Source organism: Pygocentrus nattereri, chromosome 15 (genome assembly GCF_015220715.1).
Source record: "Pygocentrus nattereri isolate fPygNat1 chromosome 15, fPygNat1.pri, whole genome shotgun sequence".
Lineage (NCBI taxonomy): Eukaryota > Metazoa > Chordata > Actinopteri > Characiformes > Serrasalmidae > Pygocentrus > Pygocentrus nattereri.
Window position 1 is genome coordinate 30,058,817 of NC_051225.1, and position 24,517 is coordinate 30,083,333.

The 24,517-nt window shown below is 39.5% G+C and overlaps 2 protein-coding genes across 4 annotated transcripts; one reads left to right on the forward strand and one right to left on the reverse strand.

The window, feature by feature from the left end:
* Positions 1-1,926: 1,926 nt before the first annotated feature.
* crlf1b (cytokine receptor-like factor 1b) lies at positions 1,927-16,916 on the forward strand. 3 transcript variants are annotated; one of them, XM_017717571.2, is made up of 9 exons: positions 1,927-3,001; positions 4,369-4,647; positions 6,392-6,521; positions 6,736-6,905; positions 11,362-11,519; positions 11,878-12,046; positions 14,945-15,126; positions 16,144-16,150; positions 16,324-16,916. In XM_017717571.2, exons 1-9 carry the CDS (start codon positions 2,863-2,865, stop codon positions 16,338-16,340), a joined length of 1,251 nt encoding a protein of 416 aa, XP_017573060.1. In that variant the 5' UTR covers positions 1,927-2,862; the 3' UTR covers positions 16,341-16,916. The 3 variants fall into 3 exon arrangements, with proteins under 3 accessions (XP_017573060.1, XP_017573057.1, XP_017573058.1); XM_017717568.2 differs by having other exon boundaries at positions 16,144-16,916; XM_017717569.2 differs by lacking the exon at positions 16,144-16,150 and having other exon boundaries at positions 1,929-3,001.
* Positions 16,917-16,918: 2 nt separating this feature from the next.
* On the reverse strand, positions 16,919-23,446 carry rex1bd (required for excision 1-B domain containing). The gene is made up of 5 exons (XM_017717583.1): positions 23,360-23,446; positions 23,043-23,125; positions 20,585-20,789; positions 18,085-18,173; positions 16,919-17,943 (listed from the first exon to the last, which is right to left on the reverse strand). The coding sequence occupies exons 1-5, from the start codon at positions 23,360-23,362 to the stop codon at positions 17,871-17,873; spliced, it is 453 nt and encodes a 150-aa protein (XP_017573072.1). The 5' UTR covers positions 23,363-23,446; the 3' UTR covers positions 16,919-17,870.
* Positions 23,447-24,517: the final 1,071 nt, after the last annotated feature.

The following is a 24,517-nucleotide window of genomic DNA, read 5'->3' on the forward strand; positions in this document are numbered from 1 at the left end:
ATAAAATGCTACTACAACGGTTCTCTTACAATAAGGGAATTCGCAGGGCATTCTGGGAATTTTCTCATAACCCTCCGTTTGTAATGCGCTTCTGAAAAATCTCCATTTGAAGGGCCAAATAGCCCTAACACTTCATCCTACCCCTCCACCTCAACAACTATCGGGACAACCCTACCCCTAGGCGTGAACGCGCAAAACAGAGGGGTAGGGCTAAGTGTTAGGGGCAAGGGGTGAAATGGGATTGGGCCAAAGTATGCAGAGAAACAGATGGACTACAGTCTTTAACTGTAGCATTACAAAGTGCTCCTATATGGTAAGTGGAGCTGATAAAATAGACAATGAGTGTAGATACAAGGTAAGCATGATGGTTGATCAGTACATACAGAGAAGTACCAGATAAGCATATTCAGAACTACAATAACATACACTCATGTGCAAAAGTTTAGGGTCAAATTACATGTTTTATTGATTTTCTGAGTGAACGCTATAAGTTAACACATCCTCTACAGAGAACACGCTGCTACACAGTGTAATGCACTATTGCTATTTATTTGCTGAATTTAACATAATGGGGAAAATGAATAAAAGGTGGCCTGTGCAAAAGTTATGGCACATTTCACGTTTTCACATTCAAGTATGTTAAACTTAGCAAAGTCATAAAAATGATGCATTGAAAAATGGCATATTTAAGTTTGTTCCCTGTAGAGACTTTTAACTTATTTTCAGCAACACGTTTAATGTGACGGAGGTGTTCAGACTTTAGCAAACAACTGCATATTACAATCACGACCACCTTCTTTAACTTTATGCTCTTCAACTTTATAGCACCACGTCATTTCTATGGTATGTGTCTATCCTGAACATGTGGATGCCTAGATCTGTGTTTATGGTGCCAACTGAGCTCATTTTGCTGTCATTAGAGCCCGACTGCAAGCCTGACAGGTTTATGGCATATGCTTAAACCATCACCGGTAGTTTGATGCTGCAAGGAGTAATTTCACACAAGGTCTGTTTGTTATCCTCCAATAGCCTAAAGAAAACCACAGTAACAATATGAAAGATACATTAAACATACTGAGAGATTAGAGCGTCAGTCTTTGTATTTCCATCTTCCTTATGGTACACACTCTTAGCACTGTAAGGGCACCTTTATAGCCTCGTATCAAAAAAAGAAAACCATATAGAAGAGTTTTCTGCACCATAGAACTGTATAACTATGCAAGCAATGATTTGGGCATTCAGATTATTATTTGAATTGTGATGGTTCTCTATATAGTGAATGTATTTGCTAAAAAACTTTGAAGAACCCCTTTTTGAAGGGGGTGTACGGGTTAAATACAAGAGAAATCCCAAAAAAGAGAGCAGTTTTAAGTTTCAGTTATCATATTTGTTGAAGGTGCTAATAAATTCCATTTGGTGTTCTGTTGGCCAATAACGTTTATTTTTCATTTGCTAGTTATTTTTATGTCTGCTTAGAGTATGAACAAGCAAGACTTACACACCTTTTACCTTCTCTATAGAAATGCACTGACCAACAGAATTGATGAGCCTAAGGTCATCGTGTCCAATGCCAGGCATCATTCAGAAAGGTATAAACCCCCCAGCATTGGGATGTAGTGAAACTGTGTTCTCTTAAGTGATGAAGGTCCATCCAATACCTTTGGGATGAGTTGGAATGGAGTTTGTGATCCTGAACTCAGGCACAGCAACTCACTACACTAATGCTCTTGTGGCTGAGTGCAGTCAAATATTTACAGCAATGTTCCAACATCTAGCCTTTCCAGAAACGAAGAGCCTGTTACGACAGCAAAGAAAAGGGGATGTTGGGATGTAATATACAATACAATTATTGGGTATACGCCTTCAGAATACAGAAGTCAAGTACCTGTGTTCAGTCTAAGTTACATTTAGTAAAGGAAGTATTCAGAATACAGGTAGGGGAATACTAATAGAATACCTATAGGCAAGATTTAAAAAAATACAGTCTTCAAAAGAAACGCCAGCAATGCTTGCTTTTGAGCTATTTTAAAATCAGCGCACGGCATGTAGCAAACATGCTCGTTAGACAAACTCTAAAGAGGATTAACACTGAAGTTCATACTAAAGCCTGAGTAGACTGATAAACCAACATGATGATCAGTTATTCATCTCAGCATTCCTGTGCTCTTTTGAGGGAGGATCAAACTAATAGCCTCCTCAGTTGTGGATATGTGTGGGAGTGATTAGTGTCGGTGTTGTAGTGGGCTTCTGCTTGGGGGATTACGGGCGTAGAAGTACACTTCAGCAGGCCTGCTAGAAAAAAATAAAACAGTACAGGCTGGCATGGCTGATCACCAGCACAACCAGCATATGCTGTGTTTTGGATGCTGGTGTGCTGGTCAGCTAACATGGCCATGCTGGCTGACCAGCCAAACCAGCACCAGACCAGAATAGACCAGCTGTTTTTTTCAGCAGTGGACTTTTTCAGAGTACTCTGTTTATACCCTTGCTCTGAGCAGGTGTCTAAATATATTTGAACGTGAGGATCCCCACAAATGAAAGTGTTACATCTAAAATGCAGACTTGATTGTCCATTCCTTAACCTTGATGTCCAGTTTTACGTGTTCAAATGAACGAAAAATGGACCACTATATGACTACAATGGACAAATGAAGGAGTCTCCTAATGATGAGCGACTGGGGAAGATGTAGGAGGAGCTTCAGGAGTAACTTACTCCAGACTTCCAACACGCACTCAAACCTCTCTAAAAACTCCGGGCTCCGTGTGAACGCTGCTCTCCACAAAGGAAAAGGCGTCACACACCTGCTGTGGTTTGCTGGTTCATGTAAAACGGCTTTTTGCACTTTTGCCTGAGAAGCGAAAATGGCTCGTCCGCGCATCTGTTCCCACCAACGTGATGAAAACGGTTCCCGGAGCAGCAGCGAGACGCTGAAGACGGCACTAGTAGTGTGGACTACATCGTGTCTGATCTTCATCCCACACGTCTTTACCTCGACAACACGTAAGTAGACTGGGCTGCTTAGCACGCTGCCTGAGTTTGGATAGCTACAACAGAAAGGTGTGCACAGGCCAAAGCAGCCTTCCTGAGGAAATGTGCAGCTAAAGCCCCAGTTTAGAACTGAATCAACACCTACAGTGTTGAACTAACGTCCTAGTGGAGGCTGTGGATGTTAATTAACCCATACATGTCGAACAAATTCCACAGAACTTGATCTGATTGGCCTAAAGTGATGAAACTTTGGTAGAACTTTCTAACAGAACCCATTTGGAGTTTTTAACATGTACTTGAATTCAGAAATCAAATTTGGGGTTCACACGTTCAATTAAAAATAGTTCGGTGTGACCAAAAGACTAGATTTTGGTAATATTAAGTGGTTTTAGCCATACAGTTTGATTGATTAGACATGTCTTCAGATTTTTGTGTAATCTCAGAGAACACATAAAACAAAGAAAAAGAAAAAATAAACCCACAGATGGATGTTAAAGGGTTCATTAAACCCTGGGGATTTTACTGAAAAAAAAAAAACTTGCTAAGAATGCATAGGATGCACTGGCCTATAGTCTTGTCATAATGAATTTAAATGACTGTCCTTTAAAAAAAACTCCCCCTTTATAACATAATATTCCCCTTTACTCCATATTCGCCCTTAGTCCAAATGCCATCGATCAGCCAAGACATGTTTGGTTCAAAGTTAGCTTCTTTAGTGTTGCAGTGGAGCTACAAGGCAGTATAAGTCTATTCCACCCGAAAAGCTTCTGGGTGACATAGACTTACATTATGTGTTAGCCGCATTAGCGTCGACCTTTAGTGCAAAACGAAAGAAGCAAACACAAAAACGGTCCTTATTATAAATAGGATTTTTCGCTGAACCATTCCTTTAAAAAGTAAATGAACTATAGGATAGATGAAAGAGTAATGATACACCCTTTGACTGCCAAACATTCTGCTTCGTATTCCTATCACAACATTTCATTTGAATTCTCTGAGTCGTTATGACACAGAAGAAGAGAGACAGTAAAAATATTTCATCCAGAGAGATATGGTGTTTAAATGTTTAAAAGGTTTATCCACCTCCCACCAAGAGTAAACTGGGTCCACGGTGTCCCTAAGGAACGTAAGTAGCAGTGCGCTAGAACAGCCTAGTTTGCCTTTTGAGCATTTGTCATAAACCTGAATAAAATGTGAGGGCCCCTGACAAAGAGAGGGAAAATTTGGAGGATGGAAAACCACTTAAGCTCTTGACAAACGACCTCGTGTGACCTCTCCAAGTGATCTCCCAAGTGTTGAAGCATTGCTGTCATAAATCCAGCTCCAAACTCCCGTTTCTGCTGGTCGTAAATACAGACTCTTATTTTTCTGACCCCCAGACTTGGCTGTGATCTCCCCCCAGGACCCAGCACTTCTCATCGGTTCCAGCCTAACCGTGGTGTGCACTGTTAGCTCTGAGCTGGGGCTAGCGGCCAGCTCTCTGTACTGGACGCTTAATGGGAGACGACTGGCCAAGAGCACCTACATGGTGCTCAGTCCAACAGAGCTGAGCGTAACCTTGCACAGGCTCAACGGTTCCCAGCAGCAGTCAGGGGACAACTTGGTGTGCCATGGTGGCAGCGGGGATGTGCTGGCAGGCTCCTGTCTTTATGTTGGAAGTAAGTGGGATATAGTAGCAAATTCTCAAAGTGTAGAATATCTAGAAAGTGAGGTATTTTATGTAATTTTATTTCAAGGTATTTTATGTAATGTTGAATTGTATAAGTACTTGATTCATTTATTAGTCTGAAATTATGTGCTAACTACGTTCTTTAATAGGGGTTTAACAATTCTCAGTTCAGTTAAATTCATGGTGTTGTATAAAAGAAAATAAGGTGAGGTTTTGCCTTTTAAAAAGTATATGAATCACATAGTGGTTAAAAATGCATGACTGTCCTTATAAAATACTTCATTTACTTTTTACGTTAAATTGTCATGACATTTCAGCCTGCATGGCAAACGTCAGATGGAGGGAAAAAAATACACTCCACTTTTAATGAGGCAATGCAGATGACAAGCATTAACAATGATTACACCTTTACATACTGGTAAAAGTGGTGGGAGGCTCCACCTAGCCCCCTTATATAGCCCTGGCCAACCAACTGAATTCTTGGGGAATTCAACAATACAAATACAGACTGAGGCAGTCATTGTGATTTTAATGTGAGTTTTTATAAGGAGTTTTAGTCAAGTTTTTGCCACACTGTTGTTTGGATTACATTTTTCTCTGTGCCTAAAATGTGCCTTAAATTAATACGTTAAAGTTCATGTTTTTAATAGTACAGAGTTCGAGACTTGGAATTAGAATAGAATGCCACACTGAAATATTGTCTAATCCATTCTGGTTGGTCTCTTAGCAGCATGTAAACATTAAACAGTAGCTGTACTAAAACATCACACTAGTCACAATCTAATACCGTCGCTGCGCAGAGAAAACCATTTCTCTCCTTTGTTTCGTAACATACCAGCTGTTCTTTACACTGTGTGAAAATATCATGATGAATGGACCATTAGAAATGCTCTAAACTCACTTAGAATAAAACCTTTTTACATTGACTTACATTGAAAGGCAAGCGTGTTTTTGCTCTCTCCTGTAAAGTTACTATTTTGGAGAGCGATGATATGTTAACTCTGAGCTAACACACTATGATACAATACATTATTTTATATGAATAATACAATATTCCTCGTAACTACTGTGAACTTTGTATGGAAATTGAGTGAAGAATTAACATGTAGACCAACATAGAAATGTGTCCTGTTTAAAGGCTCAGTTTTTGACTCTCAGATGATTAGGAAAGACTTGATAAGACTGGATTAGAGATGGAACAATACCACATTTTCTTTAACAGTACTGGAAGCTGATACCAATAATAATTCGATATTTTTTCTTTAAAAACTACCAAGCTTCAAAATGAGCGATTTTTTTTTTTTTTTTTTTTTTTTATGGAATCACCTCATGTGATTTTCTTAAAGTACCATGCTCAGACTACTGACTACAAACAATGTACTCCCCCAAAGGAACACATACATAACCAGCAAGATAACAAAAAAAAGGGCAGCAATTTTTATTCAGGTAAACTTTCACGCACAACAACACAACAAAAACTATGGTTACTTAGCTGCCTACTTGTTCTTATGTTAATGTTAGGCTATTCTTGGCTATTATGACTATACTCTTATGACTACTCTTGTCATCATGCAACCTACTTTACATTATGCTGCACTGCAAGAAACTCTGTGGTATTTCAGGCTAGGTTGCTGCTGTTTATATCCACTCCAGCATTTTCTGCTGGTCTCGGCTGGGTATCAGATTGGTGTAAGTGCCACTGTAGATCATCTAGTTATCCTGTTTGTGTGCAGTGCCCCCTGAAAAGCCAGTTAATCTGTCCTGCTGGTCACGGAACACCAAAGACCTCAGCTGCAGATGGAGCCCTGGTGGTCATGGGGAGACTTTCATCAGTACAAAATATGTCCTGAAGTACAAACTGCGGTGAGACAGCACATTTAAAGGCACTAACATTTAAAACACGTTCTCCTCCCTGACTATAAAGTTTAAATTGTGAGCCAGAGAGAAGCTTGGTGGATCGTAAACTTGCCAAGCAGGTGGCTTGAAGTTAAATGACTTGTGATCTTTTAACATGTGTTATTATTTGAGAGGTTTGTGCAGTGTATTCAGACCTTTTAAAGTTTTAATTGGTGTGCAGATGGTATGGCAAAGAGAAGGAGTGTGAGGAGTACAACATGGGCCAGCTGCATACGTGTTACATCCCACGGGATTTGGCCATTTTCACACCATATGAGATTTGGGTGGAAGCATCCAATCAGCTCGGCTCTGCCACCTCTGATGTCATCATCTTGGATATCTTAGATGTGGGTAAGTAGAATGCACTGCCTGTGTCTTCTTAAATGAGGCTGCAGGATTGTATTGTTAAATAGCTAACGAAAGCAAAGCCAAACCAAGCAGAATGGCTTGGGATTTTTTCTGCAAGTATCTGGCCGGCACTTCCCAACAGTGAGCTCATCCTCCAGCTCCTTTATGCAACATTTGAGCATATCACATATGGTACACACACTTTCCTGTGAGAGTGGGGTTTTTATTAGGTTTGGAAAAGGAAAAAACATCAGGGATGTGGCTGAAATTCCAAATGTGGTCGCCTTACAATGGGCACAGGCACAGAAAGCATCTAAAGCACTACTGGAGCTGAATTAGTTTTATCAGGAAATGTAAATTGTGAGGGATTTGACTGCCCGGTTGGTAGAAGACAAGGATGAACAATAATGTAAATTTAGGCAAATCATTAGTGTCTGCAGATTATTGTGATAACTGATATTTTCATGATCCAAGTTCATTTACAAAGTACCACATTTGAGCGTTACAGAGCCTTAGCCTCTGGCTTGCATTTTCCCTGATGGTAAATTAATTACCACACAATGACTTACTAGGTTAGCTTCTAATACTACTTAAAGCTTCACTATATTTCCAAAAGTATTTGCTTGTCTGCCTTCACACACATGAACTTGAGTGATATCCCATTCTTAATCCATAGGGTTTAATACGATGTCAGCCCACCCTTTGCAGCTATAACTTCAACTCTTCTGGCAAGGCTTTCCACAAGGTTTAGGAGTGTGTTTATTCTCTGTGCAGGCCAGTCAAGTTCTTCCACACCTTGCTTTGTGCACTGGTGTGCAGTGTTGGAACAGGAAGGGACAATCCCCAAACTGTTCCCGCAAAGTTGGGAGCACGAAATTGTCCAAAATCTCTTGGTCTGCTGAAGCATTAAGAGTTCCTTTCACTGGAACTAAGAGTCCAACTCCCAAAAAGCAACCCCACACCATAACCCCCCCTCCACCAAACTTTACACTTGGCACAATGCAATCAGACAAGTACTGTTCTCCTGGCAACCGCCAAATCCAGACTCGTCCATTGGATTGCCCAACAGTGAAGCGTGATTCGAGTCCGGTGCCGGCGCTTTACACCACTGCATTCGACGCTTTGCCTTGCGCTTGGTGATGCAAGGCTTGGATGCAGCTCCTCGGCTGCTCTCTACGCACTGTTCTTGAGCCAATCTGAAGACCTGTGCTGTCATTTCACATGGCCTACCACTTTGTGGCCGAGTTGCTGTTGTTCCCAATTGCTTCCACTGTGTTTTAATACCAAGGACAGTTGACTGTGGAATATTTAGTGAGGAAATTTCACGACTTGTTGGACTTGTTGCATAGGGGGGGTCCTATCATGGTACCATGCTGGAATTCACTCAGGAGCTCCTGAGAGTGATCCAATCTTTCACAAATGTTTGTAGAAGCAGTCTGCACAGCTACGTGCTTGGTTTTATACACCTGTCGCCATGGAAGTGATTGGAACACCTGAATTCAATGATTTGGATGGGGATTTGGAGATCTCTCTGGTAGAAATGTGTAATTGCATGCAACATGCGGAAGAACATTTTGTATCATTTGATTTTTAAGCCCTGCTTGCACAAGCTATAAATCGGACACTCCTACAGAAAATCAGCACCATATGTTTTGTCCCACCTGCAGTCCGGTAAAGGGCTAGTTTCCATCTGCATTAGGCTATTCATTCATTTGCAGAATTTCTCTGCACCTGTGCATCACACTAGCCCTGCACCACAAGATATCCTGGTGAGTCCAGTGGGAATGCAGACCTCTACTTCAGACCCCTTCCTCAGGGGGGATGAATTTGATGATTTGGAGTGCACATTCAAATAGAACCTCTAGTGTGAATAATATAGTTTTGTTGTCATATTTCCTTAAGTATAATGTAGATTTTGCATTTGCGGCATGAACATTGAGTTGGACATTCTTTTTAACTTGAAATTGTGAAGCCATTTGATGTGGTCTAGAAAACTCCTGCAAAATCCAACCTGACACCACAACATTTAAATTATTATTTCAGGCTTTAGTTCTGTTTGTATGGCTATAATGACAGCTATAATTTACATAACATCAGCACTTGTTTACATCTATGTGATATTTGATAATATCAATTATCAGCCTAAGGCCAGCATGGGATAAAGTATGTGTGTAATTTCTCAACAGATAATTAAGATTGAAACTTCAGCCTGGATGTTTATGTCAGACTTATGTAACAGACATCGCATTCAATAACAATAACAACACAGCGCACAGCGATCTCTATCACCAGGTTGTTGCATTACCATGAGGTCAGTTCAAAGTGGACTGCTATTACCGAGGGAACTCCAGGTTCAGTGAATTACAGAGAGTAAATTGCTCCAGAATTATTACTGTCAGACTTAGAAGCAAAAACTACAGACATTAAAGAATGATACTAGATAAAAATCACATATCTCATCTGTAATCACTTCAATTACATTTCCCCAGGTAAAACTAATCCAGCTTTAATAGGGCTTAAGATAGGACTAATTACTTTTTCAGTTTTTTATGAAAACTCTTCTTTCTGTGGCACACAAACATGGTAAGGAGATGCTGAGGGAAGGCAGGGGGATGCCGGCTGCATGGAATGTCCCTAACCTCTCCTTTCTTCATTCTCTCAATTACGGAAACAATAAGTCTTGGAATTCACTTCTCTTTCCCCCGGAGGCAAGCTTGATTCAGTGACAGCATTTCATATTTGCAGTGAAAGCATGTCTTTCTGAGCTGTGACCAAACAGAAAAACGTTCATGCAATAATCACTGGAGAGTGATAGTCACTGACCTTATCGTCATGTGTTGCTAAACCAGTTACAGAACATACACAAACACAGAGTCAGTGACAAAGAGAACGTGGAGTTTTGCTGTGTTAATCTTTCGTTGGAACTGTCTGAACATTGCAGAAGAAAGTGAAAGACACTAAGTATGACCGAAGATGCTCCGAGTAGATACTTTCCTAGCTCTGTTACCCCCCCTTACACCCTAAGGGCTGCACGTAACTTACATATTATTTTCAAAGTAGACGCCAAAGTGAACAGCACAAAGTGTAAAGCCAGAAACATCACCACTGTTGTAAGAAAACATCTCTGAAAGACTGTCTGACATAATGCCCATTGTGAAAAGAGCTAGATAAATAAATCTTGAATTTACTTTAATGTGTATTGTAGTTATTAACTGAATAATAAGCCTGTAGTTTAAGGAAGTAAGCTTACTGCTTTTGTGAGTTTTGATCTCGACTAGAACTTCAGCCATTTGAAATACTTCCCCAAAAAACCTCCCTTTGAGTTTTGGTTGCTGGTGAGCCAGCAATCACAAGGGTGTGGGTTCAAGTCCCAGGACTTCCTGAGTATTTCTCGTTGTGCCCTTGGGTAAGGCACTCCCCACCGCCTTAGGCGGTGCTGCTCTGTTAGACACACTGTACTGTTCCCAGACTAGGATAAGCCGTAACACCATGCTTATTCTGTGGTGGTTACATATAGATAACAAATGCAAGCCCTGTCATAAATATGATTTTTGTAATTGGGTTTACATTGTGATGTGTAGGTTTTTTATGCTGTTGTTCCGTTTTTGATTTGTCTTCTTTTTAGTAGCCTCTTTTGTAGGCACCCTCATGGCTATTACACTGGCATAAAGGAAATCATCTCAACTTTTTTTACTTAACTTTGTACATCAGTCTAATTGTATGAACACTAGATCTAGTTCCACCGCCAGCTAGATCTCCCTCCATCCCACAGTGCTACCAAGCTGCAATGGTGCAGGCTAGCACATACTTCCACTAAGACATGTGAAGCCAGCAGCCACATCTTTATAAACTGCCGCCGGCATAACATCACTGGACAGCTCAACACGCTTGGAGAAGAACTGGCAATGTTATGTTCTCTAACAGATTCCTGCGCTGTCTAGTATCACGCAGAGTGATGGGTGGGAGAGAGAGGACTTCCCAGAGAGAGAGTGAGGCCAATTTTTCTCTCTTGGCATCTATGTGTGAAATGTTGTGTTGAGCTGCTAGCGAGCAATGGGGGGCAAAACAGGAGGAATAGGAACCCACTGCTGTGAAAAGAATTGACACAGCCGTGCTGAGATACACAAAATAACTTCAGAATTTTTGACATAAGAAAATCATGTACAACTGCAACAATAAAAAAATGTAAACATGCTAAAACTCTTTTTTTTAGATTAGAAATGTTCACTTGCTTGCTTGCCTGCTCACTTTCCTTCCTGGTTTAGTAAATCATACACATTCCATCATACTAATGTCTTCCCTCTACATTGTAACATGCATTGAATTGAGAATTGAGTACATAATTGAGTATGAATTGAGATTCACGTGTTTTGGGCAATAATTGCGCTGATGTAGTTTAGTCATGTGAAAAGTATGTACATGACATGATTCGATAATTCTTGCATTTCTCCTATCTCAGTGACCACTGACCCCCCTCCTGATGTGCACGTGAGTCGGGTGGGTGAACTAGATGATCAGCTGAGTGTTCGCTGGGCCAGTCCCCCAGCCCTCAAGGATTTCCTCTTCCAGGCCAAGTACCAGATCCGCTACCGCCTGGAGGACAGTGCCGAATGGAAGGTACAGACAGGACATTCCCAAATACTTGAGTCATGCTTATTAGAGGGCATTTCAAAAGGAATGCGAACAGTAAGAGAGCACAGCAATCCTTTAATCAAAACTAATGAAATTGTAAAATGTTTTAAATAGCAGTCTTTAGTGTCAAGTTAATGGTGATTTATGTAAAGGCCTTGAACTGCAAATTAATTCAGCATGAGTGCCCTTAAGGGATTGTTGTGCATGTAGTCGGTAGTGACACAAGTTTGTACATGCTGTTTCTGTAGGGGAAACACAATCAGTATGCAAAATGTGTCTGCAGAACATTGTGGTAATATCATCGTTGGTACTCCAGTGTCACTGCACATTTGTGTCCCATTAGGTGGTAGATGATGTGGGAAACCAGACATCTTGCAGGTTAGCAGGGCTCAAGCCTGGAACAGTCTATTTTGTCCAAGTGCGCTGCAACCCCGTTGGCATTTATGGCTCAAAGAAAGCAGGGATATGGAGCGACTGGAGCCACCCCACAGCTGCTTCCACACCCAACAGCGGTGAGCTTGTTGGGCGTATTGTACTTTTATTGTACATTTGCTGATATGGGATGGGGTTCATTCTTTACAGCACTTGAAAGGCCTTTTTACATTATTCATTTTTTAACAACCCTTTATCCCTTATTATTATAATGTTGTTCCTTTGTGTTTAAAACTGATATAGTTTAATGGCCTCTGTCTTGACTGACTACCTGGATTGTACTTGTTCGTAAAGCAGAGAGTTCTACAACAGTTCAGCATGAATATCTGAAGGGAAATGTGTTGGTTTTGATGCATCAAAACAGCACTGAATTCAAATCTGGCTGGTCTTATAGCTTAGTTTACATACACTATATTGCCAAAAGTTTTCACTCGTCTGCCTTTACACGCATATGAACTTGAGTGACATCTCATTCTTAATCCATAGGTTTAATATGATGTCGGCCCACCCTTTGCAGCTATAACAGCTTCAACTCTTCTGAGAAGGCTTTCCACAAGGGTTAGGAGTGTGTTTATGGGAATTTTTGACCATTCTTCCAGAAGCGCATTTGTGAGGTCAGACACTAAGGTTGGATGAGAAGGCCTGGCTCGCAGTCTCCGCTCTAATTCATCCCAAAGGTTTTCTATCGGGTTGAGGTCAGGACTCTGTGCAGGCCAGTCAAGTTCTTCCACACCAAACTCGCTCATCCATGTCTTTGTGGACCTTGCTTTGTGCACTGGTGAGCAGTCATGTTGGAACAGAAAGGAGCCGTCCACAAACTGTTCCCACAAAGTTGGGAGCATGAAATTGTCCAAAATCTCTTGGTCTGCTGAAGCATTAAGAGTTCCTTTCACTGGAACTAAGGGGCTGAACCCAACTCCTGAAAAACAACCCCACACCATAATCCCCCTCCACCAAACATTACATTTGGCACAATGCAGTCAGACAATTTCCGTTTTCCTGGCAACCGCCAAACCCAGACTTGTCCATCGGATTGCCAGACGAAAAGGCATGATTTGTCACTCCAGAGAACACGTCTCCACCATTCTAGAGTCCAGTGACGGTGCTTTACACCACTGCATTCTACGCTTTGCATTGTGCTTGGTGATATAAGGCTTGGATGCAAATGAAGGCCACATGAAGTTTGGAGGTCTGTAGCGATTGACTCTGCATAAAGTTGGCGACCTCTGCGCACTATGCTCCTCAGCATCCACTGACCTTTTTCTGTCATTTTGCATGGCTTGCCACTTCGTGGCTGAGTTGCTGTCATTCCTAGTCGCTTTCACTTTGTTGTAATACCGCTGACAGTTGACTGTGGAATATTTAGTAGTGAAGAAATTTCACGACTGGACTTCTTGCACAGGTGGCATCCTATCACGGTACCATGCTGGAATTCTCTGAGCTCCTGAGAGCGACCCATTCTTTCATAAATGTTTGTAGAAGCAGTCTGCAGGCCTAGGTGCTTGGTTTTATACACCTGTGGCCATGAAAGTGATTGGAACACCTGAATTCAATGATTTGGATGGGTGAGTGAATACTTTCGACAATATATTGTATATGAACTGGGGACTGAACCTAAGAAGTTTATATGGTATGCCAGAGCTTTTTTTTTTAATCAAAAATAGAACAAAGGAAAATTTGGTTTTCCATGATATTGGCTTAATGAACACTTATTGCTCAGTAGTTCCATTGACAGTGTGATCAGAGCTTTGAATGAGAACTGTGGAACACTCATAGCTTAAATACCTCAGTTTAATGGAACTTTCCATTAAGCTGCAACATCATGGGCTAATTAGATAGTCCATATGTAACCCCAGAAAACAACAAAACAAAAACGTCAAGCAACTCGATAGGGATCTCTCATCAGCGTATTCAAAGCTTTCCAGCAAAATGTCAATGGGCCTCAGGGAACAGTTGATGAATTCTTTTTGCGAGTCTTCATAAATGGCTGGATTTAGCCCTTCAAATATGTTCAGTATAAAGCGGTGGCCACATTCAAACTGAGTGGAAACGTCTGGAATCAGTTGGAGAAATGACAGGTTACATGACTTTCACATGGCCTAAGACAGGAAGCTGTACCCTGCTCTTTTGTTTGCCATGTTTTTGGCCCATATTAGAGTTATTATGATTTGTGCAATACCAGGTTATTTAGTGAAACAAATGCTGAACCAAATCCTGCCCTACAAGCAGCACAGTGCTAACTTTATGCTTGTGGCCAGTCATTTTATATCTGTTGATTTAAGATGAATAGTCATCGAGTGCTATTTTTAGTAATTATCAGTGCTTAACCAGTATATTAACTTATAATATCAACAAACCATGGTTTTATCAGTGTTGGCAAAATATTGCTGATAATGTGCTGATAATTAGTGATTTTTCTTGGCCACGGCATCATGAAGATTCAAACTCCTGCCTGTAAGATGAAACTTTACAAGGCTGTACCACTGATGAACCCATTTGAATATTTGAATATGAAACAATGTTAAAAATGACAAAACATGTAAAATGTATCCAGACATAACCTGTAGCATGATAAAAACCTAACACAAAAAATCTTTTTTTATGAAGAGCACTTACGAAAAATTCACCCGCAAAGATAACTACAATATCCATATACTATATTACCATCTGCTGTTTAAGGTTAAGAAATGTGATCTTTGAGAAATTACAGTAATATTACAAAATTTATAGTTGACAACTAACAGTCACATCAGTCTGTAAAGCACTTATGACAACTAATAAGAGAACAAAGTAAAAAAATGTGAACATTACAAAAATAGCCGATATCAGTTAGCAGAATTCGTAGCCTCAAAAATTTCATATAGGCCTTAGTAATTATGATGTCATCACTACAATCTTTTTATAAACTTTTGGTCAACCTGGTTTCAGACATCTTGTTCACTTATCATAACAATACCTAATACCATCTCTTTCTGTAGAGCTTCTGCAGAGTGGGTCATGTGATCCAAAGTCAGAAGAGCAGAACGCCACCCTGCGGCGTGAACTAAAGCAGTTTTTTGGCTGGATGCGGAAACACACTTACGGCTGCACCAACGTCAGTATCAAACTTTATGACCAGTGGCGTGCATGGCTACAGAAAGCCCAAAAAACTCGCAATCAGGTAGGTAAGAAGACATCTCGCACTTCTGCTCCACCTTTATGATGATTTCATACATTTTTCAGCAAACTTTAGTTCACTGTTGATAGTTATTTGCTGAGTTTAACAAAAAAATACACACACACAATGTGGTATACTTACAATATATGTGGTGTGCAGAGGTCACATTTTACATTTTATTTTTTTCCAAGTATATAGACCGTTTATATTGCAATATGTTATATTTTGTGTAGAAAGGGATGTTTACTTATTGATATTTAGAAAAGCAAGTAAACTGACAAATCATGACCTCTGCCTCACACACAAATATACGTGTATATATAAAAAGGAAATTCATGTTATAGGGGGTATTAATGGGTAACCTGCCCATGTGTGAAAGCATCATTAACACTGGCCATATTTTAGAGCAACATATCACTGTCCAAAGAATAACAAGTATCTTCAGAATAATATCTTTACAGGAGAGGGCAAAAACATTCTTTACTTTCAATGTAAATTAATGTAAAAAGGTTTTATTCTTAGCAATTTAGTAATATTTCTATTAATCCATACATGCTTTCTTTGGACAGTGGCAATATCTTTCTAGACACATTTTGAGGGACACCCATGTTTATTTCAACATTACAGCAGCAAACCACTTTCTGCACTTGTTACAACAGCATGAGAGTGGGGGGCTGGAGTGATTTGCCTGCAGTCCAGAATGTCTCAATGTGTGTTAGTACACTCAAAATATGACTAAATATGACTTGTGTGACACACACACACACACACACACACACACACACACACACACACATATATATATATATATATATATATATATATATATATATAAATATATAAATAATGTATACAAAATTTATGTATACAAACTCACACGTATGTTGTGTATATATACATACATAGCTCCCCGTGTGTGTGTATAATCTACTGCAAATGTCATGCAGCATTGGGTCATCCAGCATATCCTCTGTGTGCTCCCTGAACCAAAGTAATTGTTGTTTTGTTTTTTCCCCTCAGGAGACTGGTAAAGACTTGGATTACTTGATTAGTTTAGAATGTTCTTGTTGTCACATCCGTTAAGAACTGTAAAGCTGCATGTGGCATGCCTCAAGAAGAGCTGGTACCAATTATATTGAGCAGTCCCTATAGATCATGTCATCACATTTACTTGTAAATGTCATTTCTCTTGCCTTTCAGGTAGTACAAAGCGGTAAATCTTAGCACAAGTCCAAACAAGACTGGAACAGTTTGTGGACAAATGTGACTATGGGGTTTTTATCACTCTCAAGTGCTTAGGATAGTTTGTTTTGACAAACCCAAAGGCTCTTTTGAAGAATGCAAATGGAGCCCAGAATGTGGCGAGATGATCTGTTGATGTGTCCCTGCTGCACAACTGCGTGCGATCTCTAACCAAGAACAAAGACAAAGAGGAAAGTGCATGAGAAACCATTCCAAGGACAAAGGCGCAGAAGGGGAGAGCTCTGAGGTAGCCGGAGCACTGCCCACATGCCTGAGATGGAGAGAAAGCATCAGGCAGGTCAAAATAAGAAAGAAATGGAATTTGCCCTTGTATCATTTGTTTAGTGTCTAGCTTCTGGGCTCATTAAAACAGAGCCTTGCTAAAATCCTCTGAACAAGAGCCAATGGCAGATACCCTGCTCTTCCTGGACACATCAAGCAAATATTTGTTACAGTGAATTGTTGGAAGAATAAATATCATTTGTGCACATTCAAGGAAGCAGAGACACACAATTTGTATACAAAAAATAGAAACGGATGTCCCTACCAGGCATTGATTCCTTGTACATGTTTTCTCTTTTATTTTTGTATAAAATCACAATATATTTAATATATATTATGCAGCCTCTTTCAATACAATCTGAACTGATATTGTTTATGGGAGTTGATTTCATGGCTCATAAAAAGTGATGGTATTTTAAAGAAACGTGTTAGCAAAAAAAAAAAAAACCTAATTTACACAATTTACCTCTTAGCGCAGATGTAGTGGATCAGCCAAGGTAGGCTTGGTGTCCAAATTCTGCTTCTTTAAGTACTGGAGCTACAAGGCTAATGATGCTAAAAACATTAGAAGTCAACAGATACACAAGTCTTTTCTATATATGTGCCCAAAATTTCTCAACCCACTCAAACCACTTAATCATTAGCTTGTGCAGACTCATCAGTGTGGTTTAGGACACAGTATGACTTTCTGCGAACCACATAAAATGAACAAAACTTCACTATGTAGCTGTGCAGGCATGTTACACAACAGGTGCTGTGGTTGAAATCTGATTTCTCTAAAGACTGCCCCGCAGAATCGGACACCTCTTCACATCATACTGTGCCCTAAACCTTCCTGACAAGTGTTTACGACCTTAATGAAGACCTGGATATGGTTTGAGCAGGCTGAGAGAACTTCTGGTAATATTTTTAATGGAATTTGTAATGCTCGAATAAAGAAGCGAAATTTGGACACCAAATGTCTTTGCTGATCTCAGCTACTTCTGGGGGTGTTTGGAAATTGTATAAAGTTGATCTTTTGCCAAACCATTCCTTTAACAAGACCACCAAAAGGACAAGCAAAAAGTAGGATTTCTGAGCTTATAAGCCACACTCAGTCTTGCCAAACATGTCCACATCAGCAGCACATGTGCACACTGCACGCATCAATAGCTTCAGCTGATCCAAAAGGCAATGCTGTGGGAGAGAACACCTATATCTGACTGGGTGGTATCCTCTACCTCTCATTCCGGTTCTTCTGAGTCATACTTGAAGTCCTGTAGAATCTCACTTAGAGCCTCCTTGTTCTTTATAATACTGAAGAATCAGAAAGAGAGAACAGGAATAACACAATTCACTTAAGCTGGCTTATTACAGCTATTACAGCATGTTTTCATCAGTGGCACGGTCAATCTGGCTGTATATTGATCAAACACAATAACGTAGAGTCACTCTTACTCCTGTTTGATCTCCTGGACCTTCTCCTGACAGCCTTCATCATCTGGATGATCTTGAGCACTCTGCTTGGCCAGCTGCAATTTAGCTGTCTGTAAGAAAGACCATTTATACTCATCAGACTGTTGATAATCATACACTGTCAAAGTTCATAAAAATGATCAAAGCACATTTTCTTTCACAGAACGCTGCATGTTCATGATTCAAGAAACATTACAAATACTTCTTTGGGAATTATGAGAATAGACACGTCTTTTCACAAAATACAGTCTGACACTCTTGTTTATCTTACAACTTGGTGTATCTTATTGCGTTTTCACACTATTTACTGTACTGAAATGAGATGAGGGAAAGGCTACTAGCATTAAAACAAAGTAGTTTATTGTTGATACTGAGATGGTAAACTGACCCCTTGTGGCAGCAACTGGGACAGCAACATCCAATTATAAAATACTTAAGTGATGGCAATAGGTCATTCCCTGAATGCAATAAATGATCGTAATTAAGTGGAATTGCTACAGGCAAGTCCCTGACTGACATTTATCGCCATAGTCCATTGTCAAAACGAACTGTTCATAGGTCCTTCCCTATAACTGTCCCCTGGCAAATTTGTAAATATGCCTAAAAAGGGAAAAGAAAAAATGAATGTACTGGCAGTCTGATTGCTGTGACTCCTAGGCTCTGTATGGAATTTTTCCTGTCCCATCTGCCTTCGACATTTAGTGCACCTATTAAAATATGTGACAAGCAACCTACCTGAAGCACATGCATGCATTCTACTCTTAAAAACAGTCATTTTGACCCACATCTTAGTAGCAACACTGAGAAATCTTTAATGAATTTCATAATGGAGATGGAAATATTGCTTTAGAATGCTATAAATATTCGTGAGACAATGCCCACAGACATTTATTGTTTAAGTAAAGAAGCACTAGCAAAGGTTTTTTCCACACATGAATTATATACCATCCATGGGAAAGCTTTGGGAATAAAATGAGCGCATCCACACATAAAACTAAGGTCACCATGGCCAATGACAAGTACTGTCATAGAATACCTTTATATATAGAACTAATCAATGAACATCAGTAATGCTCTGTGAATTCACTAATGCTGTTGTGACTGAACGCATCCAAAATGCACAAAGATTAATGTATACTTCTACACTGTACTTGAATATTCCATTGGAATTTTTTGCCAATAGAATGAGGAGATACAGAACTAATCATCAAACATCAGTAATGCTCTGAACTCACCAATTTCTTTTCAGTCTGGCTGGATTTGTGTTGCAATTTTTTTATGTAAATCACACAACTCAGGTAAGTGCATTCAAGTGAATGTTACTGCTACACCTGTACACATAAATGTCACAGCATGATTATGTACGATTAATTGTGCTAAATAGGTCCTTGATTAAGTACTAATCAGAGTACAGATTCCTGCACTATGTACTTCTGCTTTGGTGTCTACTTTGTGATGAGTCCAAATCAGCTGCGTCATGTGAGCAGAGTCTCAAATCTTTAATACTAGAGTTAGAAACTTAATTTAGTCTTGTTTATTAGCTGCAGGCAATGCCCTGTACAAAAGTAAACCCTATTTAAAAAATGGTCAGGTTTGATACGGCTTCAAATAAGGACCCCTTCACTGGAGCATAACCTTCAGAAAAACAGTGCTACAAACATTAAAAGCCATGTTTCAAGGAAATAAGCAAAACTTTGAAAAGGTTAGTCTATAGTTTCAGCTGCAACTAGCGCAAGAGCTAATTCAGCTGAAGCTTTACTTCAGCTAACATGAGAGGGAATGCATTACAGCGAATAACATCACAGTTGTGATTTGGGATAAAACACAAGTTTAAATGCTCTAATGCTTTTATACACCAATAAAAAAACATACAATGCAAAAAAAGCCCAAACAATATCTGCAAGTTCCTCCTCCAAAAAAGTAGCCTTCTGTGTTATGAACAGAACTGTAAAACTGTCACAATATCAGGTTTAAAATAGCTTTTTTCAACACTTTCCAGATTAACCTGAATTTTACTGTATAACTCTGACTAATTCCAGGTTGTTAAGTTGTTTTAGCAAAGGTAGAAAGCTTCTCAACCACTGTCAATGGAACTAACTGATGTACATTAGGTTTTAAAGGAATGCGATCTTTACTAAAACTTCAGCTAAATTAGCTGTAGCTATTGAAGCTGTATTAAATCTGAGGCTGTTACGAGCTGCAAAAGAACGGCACTGCATTATCGATTCATGTTGCCGGTTCTAATTTAATCACTTTTCTTCCTGTTTCTTCAGGTTGAAATGCCCTGGGTCTTTAGTCTCAAGTCGATTCACCAATCAGTTAAGGTTGAGTCAGAGTCAAATGGTGAGTCACTTGACATGCGACTCGAGTCAACATTTGACTCTGTTATCATGGAACGCAATTTCTGTGTGACGCTAACATAACTCAAATAGACATTACAGGGAGCTGCATAAAAGAATGATGATAAACACGGAGTACACACCAGTTCCAGTTTCTGCTTCTCCTTGATCTGCAGCTTTTCAATGTGTTCAGAGAGATCTGGGCGGTCAAAATCTTGGTGGAGGCGCTCTTTAATCTCCAGCACCTCTTTGGAGATACCACAGAATGCCTTGGTTATCTCATGAACCAGTTGTCTGTAATGGTCAAAGTCGTAGTGGGGCCCTGTCCTCAAGTATGCCTCATGACCCCTGTGAAATAAGCCAACCATATTACTTTATACAGACCAACAGTAATAGCCTACTGAAGTATTTCTCAGTCCTGGTTTTCCCAATTGCACTGCACAGGTTCATGTTCTCCCTGCACCTGTGGCATTTCATTGATGCCTCAAAATTTTCAGTTAAACATGGAACAATAAGAGATTTAGCACCTGTGGATCCAATTGTTAGGTCTGCATTGCTACTGCTACTGTTACTACTGAATAACATACATGTCAAACTTCATGTCTTGTGTTTCAAATGTCTTTTATTTAAGAAATAATTACATTTTTATCCATCTGACCAATGAAATGGAGACCCTGTATTGAAGCCTCTAAAAGGGAAGAGTCTCTTCAATATTGCACCTTACTGTTAGGAGTGTAATCAGCCGGACAAACCCAGCTAGCATCCAGAGTGACCAGTTTTGGCTCTTTTGTGGACTCATTGATGTGCTGGCTGTGTGGTTATTGATGCTATAATGGTCAGAATAATATATTCTCATACCAAAATGTAAGTACAATGTTTTAAGGCTCATTAATGGTTGAATCAGAACTTCATCCAGCCTAGCTACTGTCCCCTTCTAGAGTCTTAGTCTGTCTGCATGGTATATTTATTGACGTACATATCTGAAATGCTGCACTTTCTTTAGTCCATATGGCCCCTGAGTCTGCAAGAGAGTAAATCTTTTTTAAAAGTTATGTTTTTTTGAACCAACCAATCCATATCGCAACAAAAGTTAGTTAGACTCACATATCATATTAAATCTGGTCTCTTGTAACTAGCTAGCTATAGAATCTGAACTGACTAGCAGTATGAACATGACAATGTTAAAAGATGACCCAGTTTGATGTTTACATAAAGTATAACTGTACAAAATTACATTACGCTAGACAAGACATGTATTCTGTGGTATTTTACTTCATACATGAATGGATTAACATAAAAAATCCTGCAGAAAACTCAACGGCTCAGCGCGAGCCTGATCCCACGGTCATTTGAAATATTTAAAATTCAACGGAAACTCAACGGATCCAGCGTTTATTTGAAACACTGGAGATGACGAAAAATATTCTTAAGACATAATAATATACTTAATATAGTGTATAAAATTCCTGTTTGAGTAATTTTATAATCTACTCCACCACACTTTAATCTTGTGTTGACTCACCGACGTTCAAAACTGTTAGGCCATCTTTAGAGCTAAGGCTAGCCCGCTTTATTAGTTAACTAACTAACCTAGCTAACCTAGTTAACATAACTCAGTTCTTAATGAGGCAGACTAACGTTGAGTGCAATAACGTTAACTTTTTTTTCCTTTAGGTGTCTGAAGCAGCCATGTCATATCAAGTGAACCCATAATATGAATGGTAAGTTATGATAACCTTTTCTGTTTTCTGTTTTTTCTAAAAGCTAACGCAGCTAGCTAACTAGCTAATTTAAGCTTATTCGCAATGTCCCACCGCTACTAGGTTTAAATCAATCATGCTGGCTAACATTAGCTACACGGTATCTCTGACTGAAAAAAATTTTTTTAGAAATGCCAACTGAGAAACATTTGTAGTCTGCACTTTCGGATACTGTGCTTCTAAAACAACCATAGTATCAGTATTCAAACGTTTGAAAGCGTTTTACTACACAGTAGAGACTAACGTTCATCTCCGTCGTGGCTTAGAACCAGATGAACTGCTGACCTGTTGATACCTAGGCTGGTTCTCAAGGATTCCTGATCAGCGGAACCAGATGTAGCACGAAAACATGGACCGGTGCAGTGCATATGAACTACAGCAGTGTTTCTCAGCCCTGGTCCTGGAGGCCCACTGTCCTGCACATTTAGAGCGTTTGCTTATTTAACACACCCACTTTAACTCAATAACAGACTGTTAATGGATGAGGTGTGTCGAGTACGTTAGGGAAAACACTGAAAAGTGCAGGGCAATGGACCTCCAGGTGTTTTAACAGTTTGTCCTATTGAGCACGCGCATATCATCAGTATAATGTAGCTAGTAACTTATGGTAGTAAAGGTTTCAAAGATTTTATTGAGGATTTAATATTCAGCTTATAGCATTTTCTGATAAGCTGATTTAGGCCATCAAAATTCTACCTTCATTTTTACGCATGGAGCTTTTAATAAATATGCGCACAGATAGGACATTTCGACTGAAATTAGACAACACTAAACAAGAAAATGTACAATACAGAAAAATGACAACATTAGTTGAACGTGGTCACAAAGCAGTAAAACTTACTCTTCAAAAAGCTTGTATGCCTCCACGCGTTCAGCCTGAAGTGCGTAAAACCGTCGCACCAAACTTCTGAAATCTGAGGGGGGCTGACAATAAATGATGGCATTCATTTAACATTATAATGTAGCTAACTAGCTATCATAATCAGATGGAAGAGGCCGTGAAAACGCTAAAGAGCTAAAAAGACAATCGAACCAGTACCAGCTGGTACATTAAACACTAAAGCTTGTACGTAAGAGCAGCTGTATCTTACAGCTATGAAAAAAAAAGCAGTGTTTTCCAAAGTTTCATTCAAGATTTCACTTATCACATGAACTCACCATGATGTAGCAACGCTGCTGCTTCTCTCTGGTGGTCTTTTACTTTCGATCGCCTGCTAACGCTACTTCCTGTTTACCTTCGCTTAAAAAAAACTACACTACGTCCGATGACGTCACGAACACGTGGCAGCCTTTCAGCTAGTGCTGTACTGCGCTGAAACACAAACACAACCGCAGCTATAGTTTTCATTCATTCAGTTTTTATTCACTCGACTAGTTAAGGTGCTCTTTTGTTATTATGATTTGCGTTTTCCGCTGTAGCAGACTGTGTGTCTCGCCTGTGCGTTTAAGCCTTGCATGCAGAAAATGTTCAAGAATGAGCATATTTGTCCAGATTTTTTAAAAACGTGTCTACGTTTATAAAGCTACATGTATGCAAAAGTTTTGGGCATCTCTGGTTAAATGGCATGTTTTTTTTTTGCTTATAAGTGAAAATAAGTGAACACATCCTCTACAGAGAGCACACTTCAGCACATATTAATGTGTGATTACTGTTTGTTTGCTGAATTTAACATTGTGGAAAAATTAAAACAGAAAATGTAAGCTGTCATGGCACATTTCATATTTGAGTTTTTCCAGTATGTTAAACTCAGAAAACAAATAGAAATTGTGCATGAAGATTTGAAGAAAAAAATACACTTTTAAGTTCACTCTAGAGGATGTTATTTTATTTTCACTTTAAAAAATCAACAAAACATCCCATTTGCATGCAACTGTAGCTACTTGTAAATCATCTCCGCATTTATCAGTTTTAACCTGAAGGTATGCAAATAGTATTTTATGTTGTTATGTGGATAGTTTATTTCAGGGCAAAAAAAATCTAATCACTATCTGCTAAAAAAATGCCCTAAGTTTTTTATATTTATTTTTTAGGCATTTGCGTTCTGTAACGTCTGTCTCGTTCTTTTCTGTCGCACTGAAAGTACCTGTGGCCAGGGCGCAAATACAAGCGCAGGACACTTCAGGCAACTTAGGTTCTTCTTAAATGGGTTAACGTTTGCTCTATGTAAGAACCTTTAGACAAAACTGTATTGTGAAAAAACGCCACTAGGGGGAGTCAGTGTGCCGTCCAAATCCGAGTCTTTCGGGCTCGTGGTTTCGCGAGCAGGATTCCAGATTCTCACCCATATAACGCTACAGTAACAGTGCTGCTTCATT

What these genes read in the sequence shown, in the direction of transcription:
- rex1bd (XM_017717583.1), bottom strand. An exon ending in GCATACAAGCTTTTTGAAGA is followed by an intron (nt 20,790 to 23,042) that starts GTAAGTTTTACT and finishes CTTATTTCACAG; the next exon opens with GGGTCATGAGGCATACTTGA. An exon ending in AGAAGCAGAAACTGGAACTG is followed by an intron (nt 18,174 to 20,584) that starts GTGTGTACTCCG and finishes TCTTTCTTACAG; the next exon opens with ACAGCTAAATTGCAGCTGGC.
- crlf1b (XM_017717568.2), top strand. Translation starts at nt 2,863, where the DNA reads ATGGCTCGTCCGCGCATCTGTTCCCACCAACGTGATGAAAACGGTTCC. An exon ending in CGTCTTTACCTCGACAACAC is followed by an intron (nt 3,002 to 4,368) that starts GTAAGTAGACTG and finishes TCTGACCCCCAG; the next exon opens with ACTTGGCTGTGATCTCCCCC. An exon ending in CCCAAAAAACTCGCAATCAG is followed by an intron (nt 15,127 to 16,143) that starts GTAGGTAAGAAG and finishes TTTTCCCCTCAG; the next exon opens with GAGACTGGTAAAGACTTGGA.